This window comes from Pezoporus flaviventris, unplaced genomic scaffold, assembly GCF_033815535.1.
Source record: "Pezoporus flaviventris isolate CSIRO_AGI_PZ_B2104156 unplaced genomic scaffold, CSIRO_AGI_Pfla_v1 ptg000036l, whole genome shotgun sequence".
NCBI classification, from domain to species: domain Eukaryota; kingdom Metazoa; phylum Chordata; class Aves; order Psittaciformes; family Psittacidae; genus Pezoporus; species Pezoporus flaviventris.
In genome coordinates, this window is record NW_026892584.1 from 5208665 (window position 1) to 5234273 (window position 25609).

Consider the following 25609-nt stretch of genomic DNA (forward strand, 5'->3'; position numbering starts at 1 on the left):
AGGAAATTGTTTTGGTATGATTTTTTGCTTGTTGAACATTCTCAGAAAGTGTCCCAGTGTCCAGGGTTGTAAAACCTTACATCATGCAAATGCATCAGCTTCTTGAAGGGTAGACTTGGACTGCAAAATCTATAAAGTAATCTATTGTTAAAAAAATGTCTAAATGATTGATTAAAATTAAGAATTAAACCCTAATAATTAATCAGTGTATTGAAAAGAAGCCAAAATGAAATGATAGCCCACCATCATAAAGTAACCACCATGCGTATAGCAAAAATTACTTTGAAAGGAAATAAAGAAAATAGTGCTTACTCTACTTTACAACCTAATAAGACTATTTTCTTTGACTTCCGGTAGTTAATACTTTAAGATGAACATAAGGCTAACAGGTGAGGACCTCAAATTCTGTACTTTGGTTAATTTGTTCCTAGTGTATTGCTTGGAAATGGTAGCTTAGTTATTCATGTTTTCCTGTTTATATTGCACACTTCTTAGCATATGTGTACTGGAATTCTTGATTATAGAGACACTTGAGCCATATGATTTTGGAAGTCCTAGGAGGTGTTAAGCACAAGTAATATTTAGAATCAGAAAAATAATACATGATACATGATTCTGGTTAGGTGAGATTTGACCTCTGTCTTTGGTAGGAATTGCCTACCTAGCAAAAGCAGGTGCATGTGTATTTTAGACATATTTGAGAATATTAAGGTAGAAAATCAGAAGATGAGTACAGTCTTCCTTACCTGTAAGGAAGGGAAGCAGGGTACAGTAACAGTGAAGTATTAGCTTTCAGCTGTAGCATTCTCTCTCTTTTCTGGAATACTTAATTATTGCTGTAGCTATATCCAAAACTGCTTTTTTTGCTGTTATTTACTAAAACTCTCATTTACCAAAACCTCTTTGAGTAAGAAGCACCTGCTGCACATCTCTGTCTGCATGACAGGAATTTTTCTAAGCGACGCATGTATGAAATTTGAAATATGTACTATTTAAGATGTTATGTTTGTGAATGTACATGTGTCCATGCAGTGTAGCATGTGACTATAACAATATAAATATCTCCATTCTGTTTATTAACTCAAATAAATGTTAGTGTCCACATGGCAGGGATCTTTAAATAGAGCTTTCTATTAAAGTTACTTAAAAATGTTACTGTTTTTCTTAACAGGAGCATATTTTGATGAGAAATCAAAATTTAGTTGGACTCAAACTCCCTGAACTTAGCGAAGCCGCTGAACAAGAGAAAGGTGCAGTATCATAAAAGCCGGAATGAGTGTCTGTTATACACTGATTTTTATAACTGACTAATATGGAAGGGAAAAAAAACCCCACTTTTCTTCAGTTGCAATAATTGTGTAATGAAGCAGCCATGAAGAAGGGGCCTAGCAGTAGAAATACCTAAATTTCTTGATGATCTGAGGCAAGAAGATACTGTAGGTATTATTACAACCAAATTAAAAGATGCATGCCTGGAACAGAGTCTAGGTTGTACTTACTAGATGAAAGACTGTCTCAAATTTCAGCCACATTCTGAAGAACGTTTCAGCAGTGATGGATTCAATGTATGTGACCTCTGCAAGATATTCTGGCTATAAGGGGGAATTTGATCCTTGAAAGTATTAATAAGAGATGGAATGCTTTATTCTGCTTTATTATTCTACTATATGTGTGGCAAATATTGAAATGGCATGTCCACTTGTGGTCCACAGCTCTACATCAATGTGGATAGGCAAGAGTAAGGCCAGAGAGGAGACATGAAAGTGATTGAAGGATTGCAAAAATATGCATTGCAATAAGTGCGGCTAGAGGGTTTTTTTAGCTTGATTAGTACAATTTTTAATAAAAGGCTAAAACCTCTACATAATTTTTTTTTTCAAATCTAACACAAGCAAATGAGACTTGATGCCTGTATGCTGCATCTAAAAATATTCAGAATAGAAATAAAGAGCAAGGATATAATCCTGAGGACAATTCAACAACTGGAAGAACCAAATAGCAGTAGCTCTGAGTGATCAGTTGAAAATATTTAAACCAAACCTGTATGTTTTCTTGGAAGTAGTTAAGTCAGAACTCATTCAGAGTGTTTCTAAGGACACATTAAGTGAAATGGAGAAAGTGAAAGGAGCTTTCCTAAGAAAATTTCCATTTTTCCTAATACTGTTCATTTTGCTAATTCATAGATATGATTTGGGACTGTTTCATAAGGCCTTAGAGTTTCTGTCACGCAAGATGGCAGAGAAATTACATTTCATGTTATCTCTGGAAACAGACTCATCATGAGTCTGAATGAAATAAAAGAGGCTTCTTGTCTTCTTCCTGTCTTTAGTAATCTTTGAATTCTTAAGTATGGTAGTATTATTCCTGTCACTATGCTAATTTATTGTTTCCCAGCAATTATTCAGCAGGCTGTGTTTAAATGTAAAACAGTTGCCACTTTACCAGCCTATTAAATGATTTTGGCAGATTTGAAACTTTTGGGGAAACTGTTATGAAAAGCTAAGCTTTATTTTATCCAGCTTTTCAACCAAGATCTCATGAGCCTTACAAGTTTTTTAAAACTCTAGTAACTTATCTAAATGATAGCCAGAACATTAAGAGTCAACTCCTTGTCCTTGGTAGGGAAATCAAGTGTGGGGTCAAATCCTTAGTTCATTTGTTAGGGAGACTTACTTACTTTGTCATAAAAAATACCTTGTAATTTTTAACTGGAGTAGTAATTTTGCTTAAACAATAGGAAATAGCCAGATACTTCATTATTATATTATGAATCAAATATACTGGCTCCATCATGTTTTGCTCTCAATGCCAAGTTATTGTGATCATCTGAGTAAACACAACTTTGCATCTACAGAAGTTTAGATAAGTGGGAAAGTGGGATATATTAAGACAGATATATGTGGAGACATTATGGCGTCAAGCTGGCTTTTTTTATAGGGACATTCATGACTATTCTTAGGTAAATACTGATTTTTTTATGCATGGAACTAAAATGCAGCTAGAAAGAATCTCCTTTTCTGGTTTTCATTTGAATACTTTCCACCTTTACAAAACTTGAACTTTGTCACACAATTTGTTTTGCAAATTTAAGAGTCTTTGTGTTATGCCAAACATCAAAACAGTTATACAAAGATATCTTCCCAAGTCTGAGATTCAGACTGAGAAACCTGACTTTCCTGTAGAAGAGTCCTTCACTAAGTTCTGGCAAGATAGAAGAATGTAAGGAGTTACTATAAATGAAATTAAATAAAATGAAAAAAAAATTAAGTCACATGAATTAAAAAAAAAAGTATTAGCTGTATCTTGGTCCTTCTGGAAGTGACAGAAGTAGAGAATGTAATTATAAACTTTATGTGATGTTTCAGTGAACATGTACTGCAAACAAATACATGTTGTAGACTCATCATCATAAACCATGCACAAAAATCTGTAGTATAGTACTAGGCTTCATCTTTGCAGGTAGCGTTTAAAGCCTTAGAAAATTACAGTACTCTATTAAAAAAATCTAATCTAAAATATTCCAGAAATTATGTCACTGTACTGGTAAAACACAAATGCAAAATGTTAGGTTAGATGTTCCAGTAATGGAATTTGGGTTCCATTTGAATTCTAGGAAAAATATTAATAAAATAATTATTTTTCAGTGCATTAGAAACTGTCAGGGTACTTATTACTTCAGTCTTTCTTCATAAAGAGTGACAATTGTACTGATAACTTTTGTTGCCAGTGCTTGAAAGTAAGACAGGGAGTAAAGGCGAGTGATGTATCACCATACACAATAAAGAAACTATCATTCTGCATGAAAGAATGAACCTTTTCTTGTCACTTTGCTCCCAGTACAGCTGGGGTGAAAGGCTCGTTGACTTTAAAATGACAGAGGCTAAAACGTCTTATTTGGCTCTGAGATGCTGCCTATTAATGACTTTTCAAATATCATAAAAAGGTTTTTGTCCGACAATGTCTTTAGGCCCTTCACCTCTTCCTTCCCCCACTGAAGAGGAAGAGACAAAGAATAGCTCTGATGTCATGCCCAGCATTCCTGATGTATTGCTGCGAAAACTACGAGTGCACAAATCACTTCCGGCAAGGTAAAAGCTCATTAGAAGTAGAAAGACATCATGTGGGGGAAGGCACACTAATGGTTTCCAGCGAACACCCTTTGTGGAGTTCCATTCATATGGGATCCACATAAGTAGCAACTGAAAATGTGCAACACAGATTTTTCAGAAAAATTTGGGGAATGCACGAAGTTTCAGTAACTGGCCAACTTTTAAAATTAATTTGTAAGGTCTGTATAAAAGGTCTGAAACCTAACTTGCATGCTACATTTTTGTACAGATTTCTTCCACTGGTCTGTCCACTCCTGTTTTTCAGGATTGCTGCTGCAGATACAAATTCATGTTGAAAATGTTACTTTTCTTTTCCCCAGAAAAATAATCAGGTTAGATAATGCTTTTCAATGGTAAAATTTGGGCAGGGAAGAATTCTGCATTTTTTTCTGCAAGTGACAGTTTTGGGGGGAATTTGAGTTTATTTTGCAAATTCCTTGATCTTTTGCTGTGCAAGACACTGACTATATTTTAATTTGTATTGCATTAGAATAAAGCTAAGCTTCTTCCATATTTTCGCATAAACCTTTTCTTTGAGAGAAGTAAAAGAAATAAGCTTTTTTTGTTTGTTTATTAATTATTATAACAATTCCAAACATATCTGGCCAAAACTATTCCTAAATTCACCCATATATTTTTATACTATAAACACCAGAGGCTTTTAATCATTTGAAGCAGTCAGTAAGTGTTCTCTGTGCAGTTGGAATAAATATTTAGCATTTGTTGTGAAGGAACTGTTGTATCAATGGATGTGTGAGGTGAAGAAGTTCTAACAGACCCTTGCTTCATTGTAATTAAATGCTGAAAAGAAAAACAATTTCATAGCTTAGTAAAAAATAGGTAAATGCTGCTGGCTTTGAGGATCAGATAATACACAGATCTTCTGTTTTTCAGGCAATATTCTTTAATCAGTTAGCTTAACCTTTTGAATAAATACACACATTACTTTTCATTCTTTAAGCAAATTTCTCAGACCATTCTCGGTAAAAATCAAGACATTAATTTTACCATTCTGTGCTATGTTATATGACGCATGCAGATGCTCAAACTTTCTTCTAGGACTATTACTCCTAGTAGGCTTCCTCCTAGAATAACAGTAAGTAATATGAATAATAATACTTTAGGCACAGAATGGTTTTCCAACACATGGAACATAATGGACTCCTTTCTTCTACTCACTTCTCTAAGTTTTGTCATCCTACACAATGAAAAAAATCTGCTGCTCAGTGGTGCCAGATGCATTGATTTCTATATTTGGGATTAATGATGCAATGAATATTACAGTAGTACTTTAATTTAAACTTAATTTAATGAACTGTCCATCATATTTGAAAAATCATGGCAGTCAGGTGAAGTTCCTGGCAATTAGAAAGAAGGAAATATAACCCCTATTTTCAAGAAGGGGAAATGAAAGACCCAGGAAACTACAGACCAGTCAGTCTCACCTCTGTGCCTGGCAGGATCATGGAGCAAACTCTCCTGGAAACCATGCTGAGGCACATGAAAAACAACAAGGTGCTTGGTGACAGCCAGCATGGCTTCACTAAGGGGAAATCATGCCTGACCAATTTGGTTGCCTTCTGTGATGGGGCTACAGAAGCGATGGATAGGGACAAGGCAGTTGATGTCATCTACCTGGACTTGTGCAAAGTATTTGATACTGTCCCACACGACATCCTTGTCTCTAAACTGGAGAGATATGAATTTGATGGATGGATCACGCGGTGGATAAAGAACTGGCTGCATTGCCTATGTGGCAATAGCACAAGGGGCAATGGGTTTAAACTTAAACAGAGGAAGTTCAGGTTAGATATAAGGAAGAAGTTCTTTACTGTGAGGGTGGTGAGGCACTGGAACAGGTTGCCCAAAGAAGTGGTAAATGCTCCATTCCTGGCAATGTTCAAGGCCAGGTTGGACAGAGCCTTGGGTGACACGATTTAGTAATAAGGTGTCCCTGCCCATGGCAGGGAGGTTGGAACTAGATGATCTTAAGGTCCTTTCCAACCCTAACTATTCTATGATTCTACTCTTACAATTTTATGAATTTTCTGACAGTATCATGCCTGTACAGATCATGATAGATACCTGCTGGCATCCACTAGAATTTGTATTTACAGCTCCTGTCATTTCTTTCAGGTGTTTCTTGTCTCTATTCACTTTTATAAAACTGAATAGCCTCTGATGTTTGGGAGCAGTTACAGAAACTAAAAACCTGTAAATTCGAACATTAAAGATAACTGCATTTAAGTGAAATCTTCCAATATAATGTTGTCTATCTCGTTTTTATTTTTTTATTTAATATCTATCTATACAGTATTCTATAAAACTGCATTTTGGTAACTTTCTCTGGTTTTTATATAGTCAGTAATCATTTTTGTGGTGGACAACTTGCAAAACTCAAACATAAAATTTGTCAATGTCAGAATAATTGTTAGCTAACTTCTAACAAAAGGAGCAGCCAAACCAGAATAGTTCAGTAAACAGTGAGCTGCACTTTGAATTCTGTACATATGTGGTTATCTGTTAATGGAAAGAAAATGGGTAAAGGTAATATTCCAAAGTGTAGCATATTAAGTCTCCCACAAGTCCAAAAGGGTAACTTTTGTCTTGCTCTTGTACTCCCAATTTATCACCATGCAGTACAGATATCAGTATTTGTGGTGGCCACAAACTTTGGTATGGTTTTGCCAATACTGAGGAGATTCTCTGCTGTGCTTAAAAAAACCAGAACAAAACAAACAGCACAATGTGGGGTTTAGCCATAACAAGTACAATTTAATTAATTAAATACTGATTTCACCTAAAGAAACCATAACATATTTACAGGGAGGACGGGGATTTTTTCTTCTGGTTTTGGTTAAATATAAGAATAGCTCTGGTTTTAAAGACAAAAGTAATTAAAATGTGATTTCTGCTTGCCTTTATTTCTAGCTCTCCTCCACTTACTGAAAAAGAAGTTGAGGTAAATATGTTCTTAAACTCATTATTTTAGCCATATGCCTCGATTTTGAGTGGTTACTGTAAGCCTAAAGGTTGTTACTAGAGCCAGGTAATGGAATTTTTATTTCCTAAAAATGTTTCTCAGAAAAAAAGCATATTGAGCACAATCAAAATAACAATTCTGTGAAATATGAGCAGTTGTCAGAGACAGTATAAACTGTAAAAAGGCTTACAGTAGGAATAAACAAAACACTTGTTTGTGCATTCTTCATAGTGAAATACAGTTCATTATGGAAATTATTGTAATATACATAAAGTAGTAAAATAGAGATTAAATGAGACCAGAAATTAAATGGGTTTAATTGCATTTTTGTACTGGCCACTAGAAGCTTTGGGGCAGTTTTTGATTACATCTTGCAATTAGTTTATATAATTTTAACTTTTTTTTGTGTGGGTTGCTCTTTAGCTTGCTGGCTTTTTTTTTTTTCTTTTTTTCACATGCCAGACAAGAAAAAGATCTTTATTTGCATAGCTGCAATCTAATGAAACTGTTGGTACCTTGTGCTTTGCAAAGTATTTATCCTAAGAAATAATACATCTGGTGAAGAAAGGAACAATATTTAACAGTTGAGGGCAGGAGAATAAAAACGTTAGCACTGAACCTTTTGCTGGCTTCAGTGGTAGGTATTTATGCCTTACGTGAAACAATGCTAATGGTGAGCTCATCCCTGGACTTCCTTTACACAGACTATCTGTTTAAAAACCTTGGGGACCCTTGGAGGAAGTCCAGCTAGAAAACAGGTCCATTGTGATTCTGATACTTCTGATAGGCTACTTCCTTTATTGTGTCTCTCTACTGATCTAGAAAAACATTCAGAAAAGAGGCAGCAAGGCCTGTTGAATGTTTATTCATATTTTAAAAGTAGTAAAGAGAAGTGATTTTTGAAAAAAAAAAAAAAAAGTTTTAGATTTTCTCTTTCAATACTTGTTTAAGCACCAAAGTTTTTTAAATACGTACCATATACGTTGTTACTGAAAAAGACATTACTGTGATGCTTATTTAAAAATGCTTTTCTTAAATCCAAACAGAATGTATTTGTACAACTTTCCTTGGCCTTTAGAAATGATAGTTATACCTTGGAATCTAGAATTAACCAAGCAGAGCGAGAGAGAAATCTTACTGAAGAGAATGCTGAGAAGGAACTGGAAAGCTTTAAAGCAGCTATTACGGTAAGAAAACAATTCTTCTGTCTATAGCGTACATGAGAGTATGCACACTTTTGAAATATGTGAGGCTAGGTTTCCTTATGCCTATTGTAAATTCAGCCCCAGAACTTCATTTTCTGCTGCCTGAGCTCTTTCCCATGATCTGCCTACCACTCTGCACAAGAGGGAGCATTTTCTGCCAGCAGGCCCACCATTGCTGGAAATTGCCCTATGTCTTGCAGATTTCAGGAATAAATACTATGAATTTGCTGTTCGCTACTTGGAATAAGCCCTTGACAAAGCTAAGGGTGTTCAGAACCGCAGTTTGAACACTGATCCCTGCTCTCCTGGGCAAGACCTTCTTTAGCACTAAATTTGAAGTGTCTAGTTAGGGGAGATAATGAAATTACCTGAAGCCTGAGTCCTGAGATTTGTGTCTTGAAAGACCTCTTAACTGCAGATAACAGAAGGCGATATAAGAAAGGAGACAGCAAGAATTTCTTAAGGAATACATGCGACCTCAGGATCAGGTTATGGGCGTTATTACACTTTAATTTCAGCTGTCCCTGATGTTCTTTTATCAGCAGTAGTTTTCAGTCCTTTTTGCCAGCTTTCTCTGGATTTTCTAATTCAAATGACAAATACGTTTTTGAGATGTGTCAATTTATGTGCTGCACACATTTTTGCGCAAATAAGAAGGGATGCTCAGGTACCATGATGCTAAATGAAATACCTGTAGACCCAATTTGAATATTACAAGGAGGTTGCTGCCATACTTTCAAGTATGATTCTCCCATTTTCTTTATCAAGAACATCATCAGGTAAGAAAAGATACAACTAAAAAAAAAGATTGTGATATTTACATCTTTTCATCTGGAAAACACTTACGTCTTTTCAAAAAATATTTGCATCTTTTCAAATCTGAATTTCAAGAATATTGTTCCTGGGGAAAAAAAAAAAAAAGTTTTTAATGTTTTGCTGCTCTTCACTCTGTTCTCTGTTTAGAGAGCAGGCAGAAGCAACATATTAAATCAGGGGGCTCAGACTGAAAGAAGTCTGTTAGATTTGATATCTTAAGAATCCGTAATTAGGCACCAAGGGTCACGTTGCCAGCATGCAACAGATGTGGTTAGCTTTTTCCTCCTTTGTGCAGTTCGCACGCTACAGTCTGGCTTTACAAGCTCTTCTACATAGTCTATAAGAAAGCAGAAACTGCCATTCATATGAAAGCTTTTGTTCTATATGATGGAATAAACAAACAATTAAATGAAGTGATGGCTTCTGTGTAATCTGTATAATATTAGACCTAGACTTGTTTCAATTTCAGTACTAGGTTATCTTAATTTCTGTAGAACAGGCACATTATATGGCTCAATGACAGTGTTACCAGTCTTCATGATTTTTTTTAATCAATCTTACGATAACTGATGTTTTATTAAAAACCCAACTTCAAGAGAAAGCTGATTTATATGCACTTCAGATATGTTCGCAAAAACTAGCATGTTACAGTTGCCAAGAAAAACCTGGAAATTGGAAATTTTGTGCATGTTTTTTTCAAACAGTTTCCTTTATGCATTCATGGGTCTTACAGTTGCCATTTGATTTACAGGCCATATTATTTTTTATTACTCTCTTACACTTGGAATTCTTGAGACTGTAATTTCTTTTATAAATAAGTGAAGTATCACAGGACTGCGAGAACATGAATGGCCGCTTTAACATCTTGGGCTCAGCAAATTAAAATGTTCTTTGTGTTTTGGCAATAATTTGTAATTAATAATTCAAATAACCTTGGCATTTGCAAAGTTCACAGGTAGCCAGGCATGATTCATCATTAATTTCAAAAGGAAAAGTATTGCAAATGTGTTTAGCCCTCTTTAACTCCTTGAAAGGTCTGTCTGCAGCATGCAGCGAAGCATCATTCTGACACACAGTACCAGCACTGTCTAGGTTATCTATGGTAATAGTGATGGAACTCCTCTGGGACTAATTTGTAGTCCATGTGTAGTTCTGCCTAGACATCTCAACCCTGCTTCTGTGGCTCAGGCTACTTTATCTGAACTAGAAGTGGCAAGATATGATGATAAAGCTTCTGTATTTTCACTTCAGTCTTCAGCTCACTTATGGCATCATTATGAGCACAGAGAAGCTTACCAGAAGCTGTTGGAGGATATTGCTGTTCTGCGGCGTTTAGCTGCTAGACTATCTAGTCGTGCTGAGATGGTTGGAGCTGTTCGCCAGGTAAGAACACCCTGGTGGCTAACACATATCCTGACTGCACATGTTCACTCTTTCTCTTTTTCAGTCATAGCTGGAGGTTTTATTAGCCCTTTGAATTTTATTTGCCATTTTCAGAGATTAAAGACATTTATTATAATGTCACAGAAGACACCATTTCAGTATGGAAATAGAATTCAAAAAGAAGGTTGCCTGTGAAGCTATTTAACATTTGTGCAATAGGAGCATACGTATTATTCAGATCTATGACTGCATCACAATAAACTTATTTAAAATCAGTGCAGCATAAATAAGAAAACTTTCTGGGTCAAAAAGCTCACCTGCCTTTGGCAATAACTTTGTCAGGCAACTATAGTAATAACAGAGCAAGTATAAATGAGAACGCAGCAATACCCTCCCAGATTCAAGACTGTTGCCTATTTCCTTGGAAAAAACCTAGACTGATGCCAGTGACTAAGACCTTTGAGAGTTTGAAAACAAACGTACCTATACAACATAACTAATAAGATAGGCACACAGGCAGAATGTAGAAAGGTATAACAAAATAAATTATAATATTCTGTGAATATATATGAATGCATGTACATTTGTGTTTAATTAGTTTCAGAATTTTCAGGCATGGGGTACCATATATTTCTTTAGGAAATACCAAATATTTCTTCAATAGCTATTCCAGATTTCGCCCTGATAGGGAGCATTCACAGAGGCAAATAATTTGTTTGAGAAGTATAGAGGTTCCTGAGTATTCCACTCTTTTCTTCTTTAGGAAAAGCGTATGTCAAAGGCAACAGAAGTAATGATGCAGTATGTGGAAAATTTGAAAAGAACATATGAAAAGGATCATGCTGAACTAATGGAGTTCAAGAAACTTGCCAATCAGAATTCTAGCAGAAGCTATGGGGCATCTGGTAAAAAAACCCAAACATTTAAGGGTTTGTCTCGCCTCTATATGGAAAGGTGTTGGTGCTATTAATGATAAAAAGTGAAGTATTGTGGAACCTGTTCATGAAGTTCTGATCTACAGGAGTAGATTGCAAAAAGCTATAGATGTAACTATTAAGATATTTCATAAAAAACAAACAATGCTATAGTACAGTAATTTAAAATCACTATCACTTCACAAATTCTGATGCAATCCAGTGACATTTTTGTTGGCCTCTCACACATACACATAGCTTGCATAGTTTCAACATAGCTGTCTAGATAAGGTATGATGGCAGAATTTCCTTATTAAGAAGTTTTTTTCTTTTTCTAACCTTTTCTTTCCTAGTTTGCTGGAAATTGAAATATGTGTATTTTCTTTTGCCAAAAGTTGTATATGGAGGCAAAAGATAGTAAAGATAGTAAGGGTTCATTTTTTTGCAATTATTTCAGATTTCTTCTGTAGGTGTAATTGAGACCAGAACTGTATGGCAGATAAATACGCAGTCACTACAGACCTTGTATATAAGTATACTACATCAGAGTTTGAAATACAAGGGCTCTATGTTTATTATTTATATAGATACTCATATAGTGTAAGACTACTCTTTATCTACTGTTTTTTTGCAGAAGACGGAGTACCTCGTTCAACTAGATCCATGTCTCTTACTGTTGGAAAGGTATTTCTATAATATTAAGAAAATGAATGTTTTATATAGTGAAATTTCTTTGTCTACATATGCTTACTTTCTTAGGCTGCGATCAAAACAATGCTGGTAAATATTCAATATTGTTCATGCAAATGTTTAGTAATTTTGGATACATGATTAGGTATGACTTTGTGCAATAATGATAATGCTTGCTGTGGAACTATAAATAATAAAGGGACATAGTTATTTAAGAATAATTGTATTCCACGCCACTTACCTATGCAGAGAATGGCTGAGGTCCTTGTTCCTCATTGAGGAAGCTGAACACAAAACTTACTAAGTGACTTGGGATTCCATGATCATGCCATTTTCATTATCTTAAGAATTATATCATGTTCAAGTGCCTTAAGATGTAAACAGTTATTTTTATGCGCTGCTCATTTTTTCATTTAGCATTGAAGTATCTTGTTCAGTTTGACAAAGCATCCAGAGTGAGCTATTATGTCAGATTGTTTTGGCTTGACCGATAACATGGCCAGCGTTCCATTTCTGTAGAACTTCCAAGTGTTGGACATCAAGTTTATTACAAAACTTCCTAAAACAACCAGTGTTTTGAGGGAACTAAGTCCCAGTGTGACCATTATGGAGTTTGGTGGTCAGAGGCATTATATGCAGTCTACTATTTATTTTCATATTTTTGTTTGCTTGGGTTATAGCTCTTTGGTTTTAATTTATTTCTGCCACCTCTGAATGCTGGATAGAGAGAATTAGAGCATAGAGCATGCTGAGGGCAAGACTGGCTTTAAGAATGAGAACCAGATCAGCTGAAAGAGAGGTGCCCCAAAAAATTAAATCTAATAAGAACAAGTCCAAATCATAAAGGGGAGGGGACCCCAAAACACTAAGATGGACTGCCTAACATGGCTGCAGACTCCCCAGTATAGTTTTCAGGAGCACATTAGATAAACCTCTGTCATTAATGAATAGGCATATTGGTTTTGTCTAGAACTGGGATCATGGAGTAGGTAACTCCTTCCATATATTTACTTGATCTATGTTTCAGTCCTTTCCTCTAAAGCTATCTAGAGCAGAATCATGAAGCATTTAGATATGCAGTAACACAAAGCTGTCAGATGCTGTAAGTGCTTGGATTTTTTTACTCAGTTGGAAGTGTAGATTTTACTATGTGTACATCATTGGATGAAACAATTGCCTATTTACCTAATGACATCAAAAACTTATATGATCTGTACTTCAGCTAGAATATATTGTGTACAGCTAGCATGTGTTTATTATATAAAGAATTTCCATGGTCTTCAGGAAATGTAAGCAATGTTGCATGATGCTAGATAGACAGCTAACAACTCAAGGGTTGGGGAGAAGGCTCTGTTCTTTTGCAGAGGGAACAGATGTTATAAGTTGTAGGTTTAGAAATAATTGTGGGTACAGCATATCATAGCAGATACAGCATATCATAATGGGTACATAACAAGAGTTTCATGTGAAACCATTATCCGGTCACTGAGACACTGGGACTTTCCCCTGTATTATTATACTTCTGATTTAACCATGATAATAGCCTCTAATAAGAACTGACAGTATCAACTCAGAACATATCTGTTGTGTGACTTCGACTGGGCCTTCAGTGTGGAAGGAAAACAGTAGCATCCCTGTACAACACCTCATTTCACACTAAGCACTTGACATACCAGTTAGTACTAGAGGAGGTTTTGAGGAAAACTACAGCCGTAACAGACATTCATCTTAGTTTTGCTTCTAACTCCTTTCCTTGAGGCACATTAACCTACCTGTTTGCCACCCCTATTAACCTGTGAAATTGTTCTTCAGTCTATCTTGTTGTATGATTTAAAAAAAATAAAAATTGTTTCTCACAGAATATGCCTCGGAGGAGAGTCAGTGTTGCTGTTGTTCCTAAATTTAACTCCTTAAACATTCCTGGTCAGTCACCGACAGCTTTACCTATACCTTCAGTGCCATCCCAGGTAAGTAAACCCCACATCTTAAAGATACTGCTTTTTGTTTAAATCACTTTTGCTTAGGACAAAGCTATGGGTGCTAATAAGAAAATAAAATCTAAGCCCTTTTGTTGGTTTAACTCTTTTGACTCCATCCTAGTGAAGGAGATGGACAAAGGTAATTCCTATTATGTAGGGAACATACGCCTTCAGAAACTACCTCCATAAATAATCACTTTGGACACAGAGCCAAAAAAGGCTTGCTGGTGATTCAGAAGCATTAGACATTAGTTGAGGCAATTTGCCTTTTAATCTGTAGTAACATACTGGGAAGGAGTAGTAAATATAGTTGTCCACTGTGTGAGAGAAGTTTTAACTTGAAACCATAGAAGATGGTTGGACTGCTTCTCTTCATTGCTGAAAAGTCCACTAAACATAAAAACATATAATTAATGTACAGAAATATATGTGGTACAAATTTAGATGTTCTGTGATGGAACTATAGTGGAGCTATCGGACTGTCTTGATTTTTTGTTTATAAAATTTTAATAAATTAAATTAAAATCTATATAAATACTTTGATGGAAAAATCCAAGGCATACCAATTGTTCAGAGATGAGCTATGATAGCTTGTCATAAAAAAAAATACATGGTTTTCTGTTTAAAATGTAGGGCTATTTAAATGAGGGGTTCTGCTGGGAAGCTAAATCCATTGTGATTTTCAGTTTTAAGGAACTTAAATTGTTTGTGCAATTTAGGTATTATGTACTCAGAGTCAATTGTTTCAGAAATTAAGTGTGTTTGTTTACCATGATTTATTATGATTTAGTTTTGTTTAAAATTTTCCACTGAAAACTCAGCTAACAAATTAATGCTCCTAGGATAATATGGAGAGAAGCAAATAGAGTAATTTTGCTGTTATCAAATATATGATGAAAGACTTTTCTTGGGAAATATAAACAAGATGGAAAGGAATGTCACAGAAAATTCTTTACAGTGTGCAAGTCCGCTCTTTCATTAGTGGGAATAATTGAGAAGCTCTATATTAAGAGCTGTTGCACTTGGGTGTGGGAAGAAAACCTAAGCAGCACATTGACTTTGTCATTTTATTGAAGACTATTTGAAATTAATGTAGCATTTATTGCTGTTTTTCACTGACAGTCTGAATCACCTAGTAATGGAAGAAGCAATCTAACATCTACTCCTGTTCTGCCAGCACTTTTAGAAAAGTGAGTTTTGTCTAAGTTATCTCATTACCTGCTAAATCCTAGTATGAAATGAAAATTATATAATTTCTATCTCTCTTAATAGAAGTTACACCAAGATATTGAAATCAGCAACACAATATTGGTTAGGTTGATTCATGGTCTGGTAAATGTGTTTTACTGTGTTGCCATCATATGGTTCTTTTCATGTTCAATGAGTTTACAAGCAGTATCTCAGAACTGTATCGAGCTTGCTACGATCACTAAAACTTATCAAGTGAAAAATGCAGCAGAAAATCATGCATTTACACTTTTGAGTAGGCTGCCTTCAGAACTTGACAAAATATGACATAAAATGCACATGGCTGTGTTGTGGGGTTTGTTTTGTTTTTTTTTTTAATATATTTCCTGGAACAAATTAATGCTGTACCTACAGTTGGCCATGACCACTCCTGGATATGAATACACATTAACTTGACTATCCCAGTAATAGAAGTTTGTATTTTGCCCATGCCTTTTCAACATTTTCTAGCTGGTAAGAATCATATTTTGAAATACTCTGCTATCCAGTGTCATGTAGCCTTTTTAATTTGCATGGATAAACATGATATACAAAATTCAACAGTATAACTTACCATAATATTAGATAATCAAATTATTGCAGAAGTGAAAAAAATTATCAAGTAGGAATTCTTTTCTTAGTATAAAATGAACATTCAGCTAAATTAAAGCATTAGGTTTGAGATTTTAGTTTTAACATCCTGAGACTTTAGTTATAACAGGCAGAGATGTTTGCTTTTTAAAATTAAAAAATAGAGATACAAATGAGGGCATTTTTTTTTTTAGCCTGGTAACAATACCTCAATAAGTATTTTTCTAGTACCTATAAATTGAAAAAATATTTTTGTTAAAACAGTTGCCCTTTTGACTCTGTATCATTTACCACTACTACAGATGTCCACACTACATTAAGGTGTGCTGTAGTTATCCATTTTTCATAATAGTTCCATGAGTCATTCTATGGGCTTAAATAGTACTACTTCAAGAGCAAAATAATAGTTGTATGAACAAGGAAAGCAGATAATTGCTCTGCCAGAAAGAACACACATATACACATTTCTGGAAAGAACTTTTTTAACTTCTTCCAGCTGAAATTCATGTAGGTCTATAATTTAGTTTTATGCAAGTCATTGAAACATAAAGCCCTGAAGTAGTAGAATACAAGGGTGGGCAATAGGAAAACGTGAGGCTGGGATGGGAACAGGAAGGCACACCTAAGCTGTTCTACAAGGTCTCTGTAAACAGTTACTGTTATGGATACAGGTACTGTTGCATTTAAAAACCCATGTATGTTTAATCCTCCCAGAAAGCAACAAAAACAAAGTCAGGCAAGTTCCCAAATATATATCTCTTCCAGGAAATATTGCACATTCTAAGGAAGTTGCTTGCTGACATTTCAGAAGTAAAACTTACTAAAACATCAAACCGATTTTTGTTGTTGTTGTTACTACTTCTACTGCTACTTTGGTTGTTTAGACTGTTTACAATATCACAATAAAATATCTGTAATACTAATTTAAATTAAAGTTTGTTAGAATGATTTAAACATGCAAATTAAAAACTTTAAAATACGGAGATCTCACATCAGTACAGAATATTGAATTTCACATATTTTAGATTAGTGCTGAGGGAGGACAAAATTTATCATATGACTTTATTTTATCTCTGCGCTTTACTAAGAATGAAAATACACAACAATTGACAAAACAAAACCAGTGAACTATGGCACTAGTTTTTACAAATCAACAGAACTCTGCAACATTTAGACCATCTTTTGAAACTATATAGAAATTCTGAAACACAAAACAAACCAACCAAAAAAACAACAAAAAAACCCACCACACCAAAACCAGTATTCCCCCAAAAAACTTCCTAGTATCTGGTAGTTATCTTCCTGGATCTTAAAAAAACAAATCATGCTATCAAGCAGTAGAACTTTAAATTCAAGTTTGGCATAAGTATGTATGCGTGAGCCAGCTGCTGTAGTAGTGTAAAATTACATAGTCATCAGAGTTTTGTATACTTAAGCAGTTCAAGCTTATACTCAGGATTTGTTTAAAGTCCAAGTGAAAATAACGTGAATATGACTTCTTGAGAGAAAATCAATTGCCCACAGATAGTGTCAGTCAGGATATATTATTCTGCCATTGATTTTAGTGCCAGAAAAATAAGGCCTACAAAAAGGGTTAGATTCTGGAAGTTGAAAACGAATCCACTGTTGAGCTTATTAAACATTGACTTGATTTGCTAAGTCATGTCTGAATCACTTAAACTCTGTCCCAGCCTTAAATAAATGAGGACAAGTGAGCACTGCAGAGAGAAAGCAATATACGATCGCTTATCTTTAGGCTAAATTCTCATGGTTTTCACTTAGGAAAAATTTCAGTGACAAAAGCTACGCATGTGTTTGTATTTTTTTAACCTGTATATTAGTTCAGGGTGTAAAGTCAGCAGAGGGGAGTACCTAAAAGGTACATAAGAAAAATGATTTGTTAAATTAGAATTTGGTACTATTGCTGTTCTTTTCCTCTGAAAATTATGGCCTGCAATTTCTAAGATGATTTTTATAAAGTTGAGGGAAATGTTTTCAAGAATAGCAAATAAATGCCATGGATAAGCCAGGACACAAATGCTCGTCTTTTTTTAAAGAAGAAACACAATGCAAGTTCTAATACCTTAGAAACATATTAATTACTGTTCTTAAATTACAATATTTTGAAACTAAAATATTGCTTAGTGTTCAATTTTTCTCTTTTGAAAGACATTTCATTTCTCAGAAGTACATTAAAGAAGAAAAATCACAAGATTCTGTGTGTTTGCTCTTGTTTGGTAGTATACTACAAATAAAATTTATTTCAGTGGTGGTGTTTTCTATGTGATTGTTTCTTTTGTCTTGGCAGTGGAAAGAGTAATGGAGAGCCTGACTGTGAAACTGCTACTTCTGTGCTGCCACACGGTGGGTTGGAAGAGGTCAATCCTGAAACTAAAGCCAAGATAGAAGAGGAAGCATATAACAAAGGGTGTGAATACTTTATGTGTACTAAATCTGTAAACACGTGCTATGAGATGAGGGCATATATTTTTATAATGTAATTTTAAATGCAAAATGGTGGCAATCAATATGAGCTCCTATACAGTCATAATTGAAGGAATGTGGGAAACAATGTAAGTGAACTTTATTCACTGGATTTGCATAGTAGCAGTTCACTTTCATCCATTATTAATGTTAGCCAGACTGTGGGAGGGCAGTTATATCAGAGATTCTCAATTGGGTAGGTGTTCTTATGTTAGTAGTGTTCAGCTTCATGATAGGATAATCCAAAACAACTTTCTAAAATGTTTATTCTGAAAAGTTTACATGGAAATCAGTCAAGAGTAAGTATCAACTCTTAGAGTAAACTTGTGTTGTTTGAGTCACAGAGTGCTTTACACAGCATGTTTTGGGGCACAAAAGGCTGTTTTACCCAGCTTTGGCATCTGTTTCTGAATATCAAGCAAATACCTTTTTAATACATGAGGAGTAAGACAAAAATTTTTATCATCTCCTGCAGAATCCAACAAGCCATCAATCTTTAGCATTGCTTTGCATTTATTCTGCAGGAAACAAAAATATGTAGAGGGTGTTCAAAATGATTGTAAAATACTACAGAAATACTTGCCAATGCCTTTACAAAACAGAGAAGTTGAGCTCTCCTGAGGACTATAATCTGTTTCTTTTTCAAGATGACAAGTTTGGTAACAGAGCTAATGTAATTCCCTGTTAAGGAAGGGTGGCTGTCTGTGTGACATACTTACATTCTTCAGCTAATTTTTTACTCTTGCCCAAGTGCTGCAACACTGCTAGTTGTGTTTTAGGGCAAGTGACAAAACATGAAGATAATTTTTCATTACATAAGAACAGGCTTAGACAGCATGCTAGACTAAGAAAAATGTTCCATGTGTTAAAGTTATCGGGAGGGCTTGAAGAAAACCAAAGAACTTCAGGAACTGAAGGAAGAAGATGAAGAGACACTAAAAGAAAGTCCTGATGAACATGAAGAAAGTGAAAATGAACATGAGATAAAAACCCTGAAAAGCAGGTGAGACAGTGGTGTCATATGTCCGTACAAGACAGGCTACTTTTTTTTCAATTTGTGGCACCCAATGAAGTGTTTTGTACTATTATCTTGACATGCTTTCTTCCAGTGTAGGGAACTATACTTGAAATAACAGTGTTTTCACAGTAACGCATATTCTGAGATAAATAACAGTTGCAAAATGCAAAACTTTTTCTATTTCAGCTAAAATTGTGTTAACACCAATATGCTTTATCTTGATGGGGTTGGGTTTTGATTTGAGGTAAAAAATATTCCACAAGATTTCTTTAGATGTCAGAATGTATCTCTCAGTAGGCATGTGTAGTCTCACAAAAGTTGTAATTCAGGAATCTGATGCCTGTATTTGTGCCGTATGTCATTCCTAAAGGGTCTTCACAGGTGAGTCTTTCAATATATCTACAAGGTGAGTACAGGTTAAGAGAAGCTCCTCAACTACATTGGACTGGCTCTGGCTTGAACAGGCAGGTGCTTGCTCCCTCTGCAAGCTGTGTAGAGACAGCAGAACAGTATTATGCTGGAGTTTCCTGCCTTGCGGCAATGATATTTATTGTATTCATCTGCCCAGTGTTCTCTGTCTGAATCATCTGCTTGTTGTCTTACCTGAAGCAATTGATGCCTAACTAGAAAACTTAGAGTTAATTATTGAGTCTCCTCATTGGTTCTACCACCCATTTCAGGACACCTGCAATGTCCTTCTATTAAAAGCAGTGAGAGAGGCATTAGATAGGCATTGAATGCTAGCCAAAGCAAGTAATATGTCAAATCCCAGGCTAAGGTGGGCATCCTTACCTGATCACCTGATCCAGAAGAATTAATTTCCATTCCATAACCATTACAGTTATAAACATCTGTAATTTGAGATTTCTGCCATATTCAGGAAGGCGGCCATCTCAGTAGTCATGAAACTCTTAGGAAGAAATGTTTACAATGTGTTCTAATGTTGAGTTTAGTTGAGCAAGGTATGAACAGTGCAGAATTTTACATCATATCAAGATCTGAGATTTGCCAGTTGACAGGTCAGAGAAATAGAAATCAAGTTTTTGGTCTTCAGCTGTCTTGCAAATATCACCCATATCTGAGTGTACAGCTCTTCTTAAAAGAACTTAATAGTCTGATTCTTCTTTGACAAGGTGTTTGTATTTGGAAGAAAAGTGGTGCACCATACTTCTATCCATATATCTATGAAACTTTTCGAACTGAAAAGCTTAAGATAATAAATTTGCTTATGATTAATATATAACAGTTTTCTTTTCATTTTACAGCAGACTTGAAGTCATCATTAATTATTTACATATACTGTACCCCAAACTGTGTAAACACTGGAATGTGGTATGGCTGGTAGTGGCTGCAATAATAATTTTTGCTGTGGTGTTGGGAATCTACCATTCATTCAACTCCTGTGATGAAAAATCAGAGGGACCTGAAGGGAAGGCTAGCTGTTCTGCTGCCCATCAACATTCCTGGTGGAACTCAGGATTTCAACATGAGCAACACACTGAATAATAAAGGAACAAGCATGTACTTATGGTACCTGAGCAAGTATGCATATTGGAAAACTGTTGTTAGAGGTAGTGCTTAGTCATCCTTATAGCTGTTGAATGTGGTCTGTTAGACAAGAGAGTTACTCCACACCATCAGGTTTGGGGATACACTGTGAATATACCTTATCAAAAGTACAATCTGATAAATAATCCTATCTGTCTTTTTAGTGTATATGACTGATACAAATAAAGTAATACTGAATCATGGTAAGGTTGTGGCAGTAATCAGCCATCAGCAAGACATTTAAAAGAAATGGTTTGCACAGGACAGTAATATCTCTTCTATGACTTTGAAGAAAATCATAAACCTGCATTTGCAGTTAGTGCTTTGTGTTCCCTGAATTTATTAGTGATTGTTGGAGTACTAATGGCATTTAAGTCCTTTGGGTTTCAAGAGACTAATCTGCTTCCTTTTTCATGATTATTGGGTAGGTAGAAATAGAAGCTCTTCTATGGAAGGTTATGGTTGTATTATCAGACTAAATGCCTTGCTGATAAAGTTATTTTATAAGAGCAATTATCTGTATAATTATTTAAATAGAAAACTAAGTACATGCATAAATGTGTTTTATGGTATACTTTAAGAATTGGACCACCACTTTTTTTTTTTTAAATGGGATACAAAAACTGTGTCTAGGTGGCACAGACGATACCGTCAAATAAATGTATCAAAGCTCTGAGACCAAAATGCATGTCACTAAAGGTATACCATATGTACCTACTGAACTTCAGTCACTTCTGATTGAAGATGAACTATGTCTTTCCATAACTATATGCTTGAATGTAACCACAATATCAAAATCAGTTTGATACCTGACTGCACTTGTGTCTTGCATTCTTCTGGCAATTTGTGACTGATTAACAAGTCTGTTTACAGCTGAAGGATAAGTATGTTATGAAGTACTGTTATTTCAGTTCCGATGCAGTTATTATTGTCTTGTTTGTTGGTGTAAACACTGAACCTCAAATTATCAAAGAAAACAGGTTTTTAACTCTGAAATTTAATTCATATATCTGGCACTAGTAACAAATATCCTGCTGGTGAATTTTATTTGTTACATCTTTTGCCGTTAAAAAAAATAATAACAAGTTTAATAAAAAAAAAACAACACTTTTTTTTTTTGGGTGGAGGTTGGGGTCTATAAGCAGTTGGGAGGTTTGGTATTTCATTTTAAAGTACATGTTGTTGAGGAGTGTGCTTAAGAAAGTTCAAAAAGGTTAATGGGAAAGTGTCATTCAGTCTAAAACTATAATTGTTAAGGAATAAGACAGAAGACGATTTCTTGTAAATTATTTGGTATCTGTTTGGTTCAGTTAAAATATCTGACTATGAAGAACTACTGCGACATTTCACATACTTTCAGTATTTTAAATACTTTCAGTATTTAAAGAAACTTGGCAGTTGCTCTTTAAATACTTCTTTATTAAAATCAGCTTCTTTAACTTAATATTCTTTACGAATAGCATTGATAATAAGGCAATAAAAATTGAAGGTAAATAGTCCTGATGATTCAGAATCCCCTGTGCCAAAAATTATGATGCAAATTTGACTATGTGATTGAGGAAATGTTGGACTGCAATGAGTAAAAATAATTAACAGTGCCTATAATGGACCCACTGATATGGGTCCAACACATTACTGTAAAGAAATGTAGAAAGTTATTGATATCAACAGGACACTTGAACTGCTTCATGTTAAGCATGTGCTAAGGTTTTTTTGGTCAGTGGGTGAATAAGGTCTCCATCCTATCTTGAAATTCATCACACTTTTTGTGAACTTAATGCACAAAGGCAGATTTCTATAAGTAGTTGTACTGATTTGAACTGAACTACTTGCATGTCTAAGGCAAGTATAATTTATTCACAAAGTTATTAGTTGTTGTGAGGAATGTACTGAAAGAGTGAAGAGATTTTAATAGGGATGAAAAGATGAAGATGAAGTTTTTTTATTAAAAAAAAAAAAGGTTGTTCTTTTTATAACTACTTTGAGCAAACTGTCCACTAAAAATAATGAACCACAATGACTAATAGCACATTAAATACTTTTGCTTATTTTTTTCAGTTAGTTAATGAAGACACTTTTTTAATAAGAAACTAGATTGAGCTCAAAAACTATTCTAAATATAATTTTATCTGTTGGATATTAGTTTGCTTTATCTGGAAAAAAAAATAACCAAAGCAATCTCTTCTGTGTTGAAAGATCACATCAGATAACAAGAAATAGATCTATTATTTATGCTATTAACACTGAAATAGTTTTCTTGAGGTGCAATATTTATTTTTCTGCTTTATCAAGACACGTTTATTGTTTTTCCTGCACAGCACAGGTGTTTTTAGTAAAAGGAATTTTAAAAGAGCACTATTTTTGTGTATCATATTTAAATTTGTACCATTGTAAGATTTTGCACAAGTGTGCTGGTATTGTACTGTATAGTATCATACTTGAGTTTTGAAATAAAAGTATGGTTTCAAAGTCCTTAATGTTGCTACTTTAAAGGTTTTTTTACATGCACTCTGTCTGCATATTAATGGCTGTCTTCTTATAAAATACATACTGCCTTGTCTATACTGCATAGTGTAGTGCCATGTTACACACACCAAAGATCTTGTTCTTAGTCATTCAGTTCTTCAGGAAAATTATGTAGACAAAGCAAGCAAACTCCTGTTTCAATAGAGAAAGTGTTTGTAAGCAGGGTCATTCCTGTCATACCCTAGAAAGATGAAAGAGGAAACTGAAATATCCTGGAGAGAGTTTAACTCCTGCTTCTGAGGGATGCTGTCTTTCACTGAGGAGATTGAACATGGGAAGCCACAAGGGAAATCTGTAACCCAAGAGACTGAATGAAAGGTTAGGATTCTTTGCTTTATCTTCTTGTAGGCTTGAGAGGTCTGGGAAGCCTGGGCTTTGTGGGGAGCTGAACGGCCATACCTGAGGGAAGGAGGCAATGCTATTTATTCCCAGAAAGAATAGAAATGTCACTTCAGAATCTTTTCTGTTTAGCAGCCCTCATCAGCATTTTAAAACATGCTGACACGAGATGTTGGGAATTTTCCTTACAGGTTACTCTAAGTATTGAGGTCAATTACAGACTTGTACTGAATGTTTAATTATCTTTTTTCACCATTCAAGTTATGATGAAGACCTACAAACAGGTTAAAGACCTTTTGTACTGCTACAGTCTAGATAGCTGATTCTTCCACAGAGTTTTGGAACAGCTGAAATATAAAAATGGAGAAACTGGCACAAAAAAAAAAGAAAAGTTTGTTTTAGTATCACTTCATCATCCTGAAATTCTTTTCTCCCTCTCCTAATCTGTAGTTTGCTCTTACAAATCCACAGGAAGGAGCTTCTATTTTTGTTTGGTATTATGAAGGTGTTTATCTCATTTTTGCAGCTAAAAAGCCTACTAAACACCAATAGCATGGACAGAATTTGACTAGAGGAACTTTGCAACAGTAAGGATAATAGGCAAAAAAGTGTTAAAACATGGTAGGACCCAGCTTTTGATTTCATGGTAGAAATACTTAGCAGTTCAAGGTAAGCATGGAAATGGTAAGATTGTTTAATGTTCTCAATGTTTTACAGACACCACCTAGTAGTTTATGAGAGCCACAGAATAACTATTAGTTTCTGTTCCTATATTGTAAATGCAAGTGAATCCACTTAGAACTTGCTTCAATGAGTTCAAGTCTGATTACAGTATTTCAGATTGCCATCACTTTGTAGAGGCAGGTAAGTACAACACAATGAAGGAGTGACTAGAAATTGGAGCAAGAAATTTGTCTTAAGACCTCAAGGAGCTTTATCACCAATCAGTTCCAAACTGCAGCCCAAACACAATCCAATTTTCATTTATTATTGCTCAAGGAGACATCATTTCATTAATCTACAGCATTCTCCACTGGTCCCTGTAGATGCCTGTCTAGGTTATTAGTATACCCATAACCATATTATATGCTGCTCTAAGAGATTGGGTATGTGCCCATATAAAAACTGTCTTGATATATGAAGCAGAAACTTTCCACAGTGCAAACCACAGTTTAAAGAGGTAGCTACTGTTACACTTGTGTTCACAGGACCTTGAAAACTGTCTGGGGATATAGGACCTCTAGACTGTATCACAATGTAAGCATGATGTAACAAAATCATCCTGTTGCAAAAAAAAGGCTCATACCATTCTGAACTGTGTAAGCAAGTAAACTAATTTATTAATCAGTACTTGGCATTGGCAAGGCCTCAGCTAGAGAGAAGGAGTGAGCAAGCTGTGGTTTCTTAGCTGAAAGAAAAGGGGGAGTGGAGGCATAACTATTTATGCCTCTTCACTCACTTTACCTTTTAATAGTAGAGTGAAGCACTGGAATAGAGCGTTTGAGGACACATTAGGAATTTGACACTGGAAGTCTTTAAAAACAGGTTAAACAAACATCTGTCAGGAATAACATAAATACAGCTGATCCTACTGACAGTAAAGAGAGCTAACTGATCTCTTGAGCTACATTCCCACTCTTTGTTGGAATCTCTGCAAAAAAAAAAAACAAACACCTCTGAGTTTCTTTGCTAAGACTTCCTGAAGGTTTTCCATCACAGCTATAAGGATCATCTGTATTTTGCATGAGGCTATTGGAATCCCTATTTGTTTCAACTTCACAAAAGGCAGCAGGAACC

General features: G+C 35.0%; 1 protein-coding gene across 2 annotated transcripts in view; it reads left to right on the forward strand.

Moving 5' to 3' along the window:
* IRAG1 (inositol 1,4,5-triphosphate receptor associated 1) overlaps positions 1-20930 on the forward strand; it is a 110238-nt gene extending 89308 nt beyond the window's left edge. For both annotated transcript variants that reach the window (XM_061462921.1, XM_061462922.1), the window contains 12 exons: positions 1172-1250; positions 3968-4088; positions 7041-7071; positions 8139-8279; positions 10365-10496; positions 11260-11401; positions 12045-12094; positions 13960-14067; positions 15202-15269; positions 18206-18325; positions 19253-19384; positions 20665-20930. In XM_061462921.1, coding sequence (XP_061318905.1) covers positions 1172-1250; positions 3968-4088; positions 7041-7071; positions 8139-8279; positions 10365-10496; positions 11260-11401; positions 12045-12094; positions 13960-14067; positions 15202-15269; positions 18206-18325; positions 19253-19384; positions 20665-20905 — 1365 coding nt within the window. In that variant the 3' untranslated portion in view covers positions 20906-20930. The remainder of the gene's footprint in view (positions 1-1171; positions 1251-3967; positions 4089-7040; positions 7072-8138; positions 8280-10364; positions 10497-11259; positions 11402-12044; positions 12095-13959; positions 14068-15201; positions 15270-18205; positions 18326-19252; positions 19385-20664) is intronic.
* The last annotated feature ends 4679 nt before the right edge of the window (positions 20931-25609 follow it).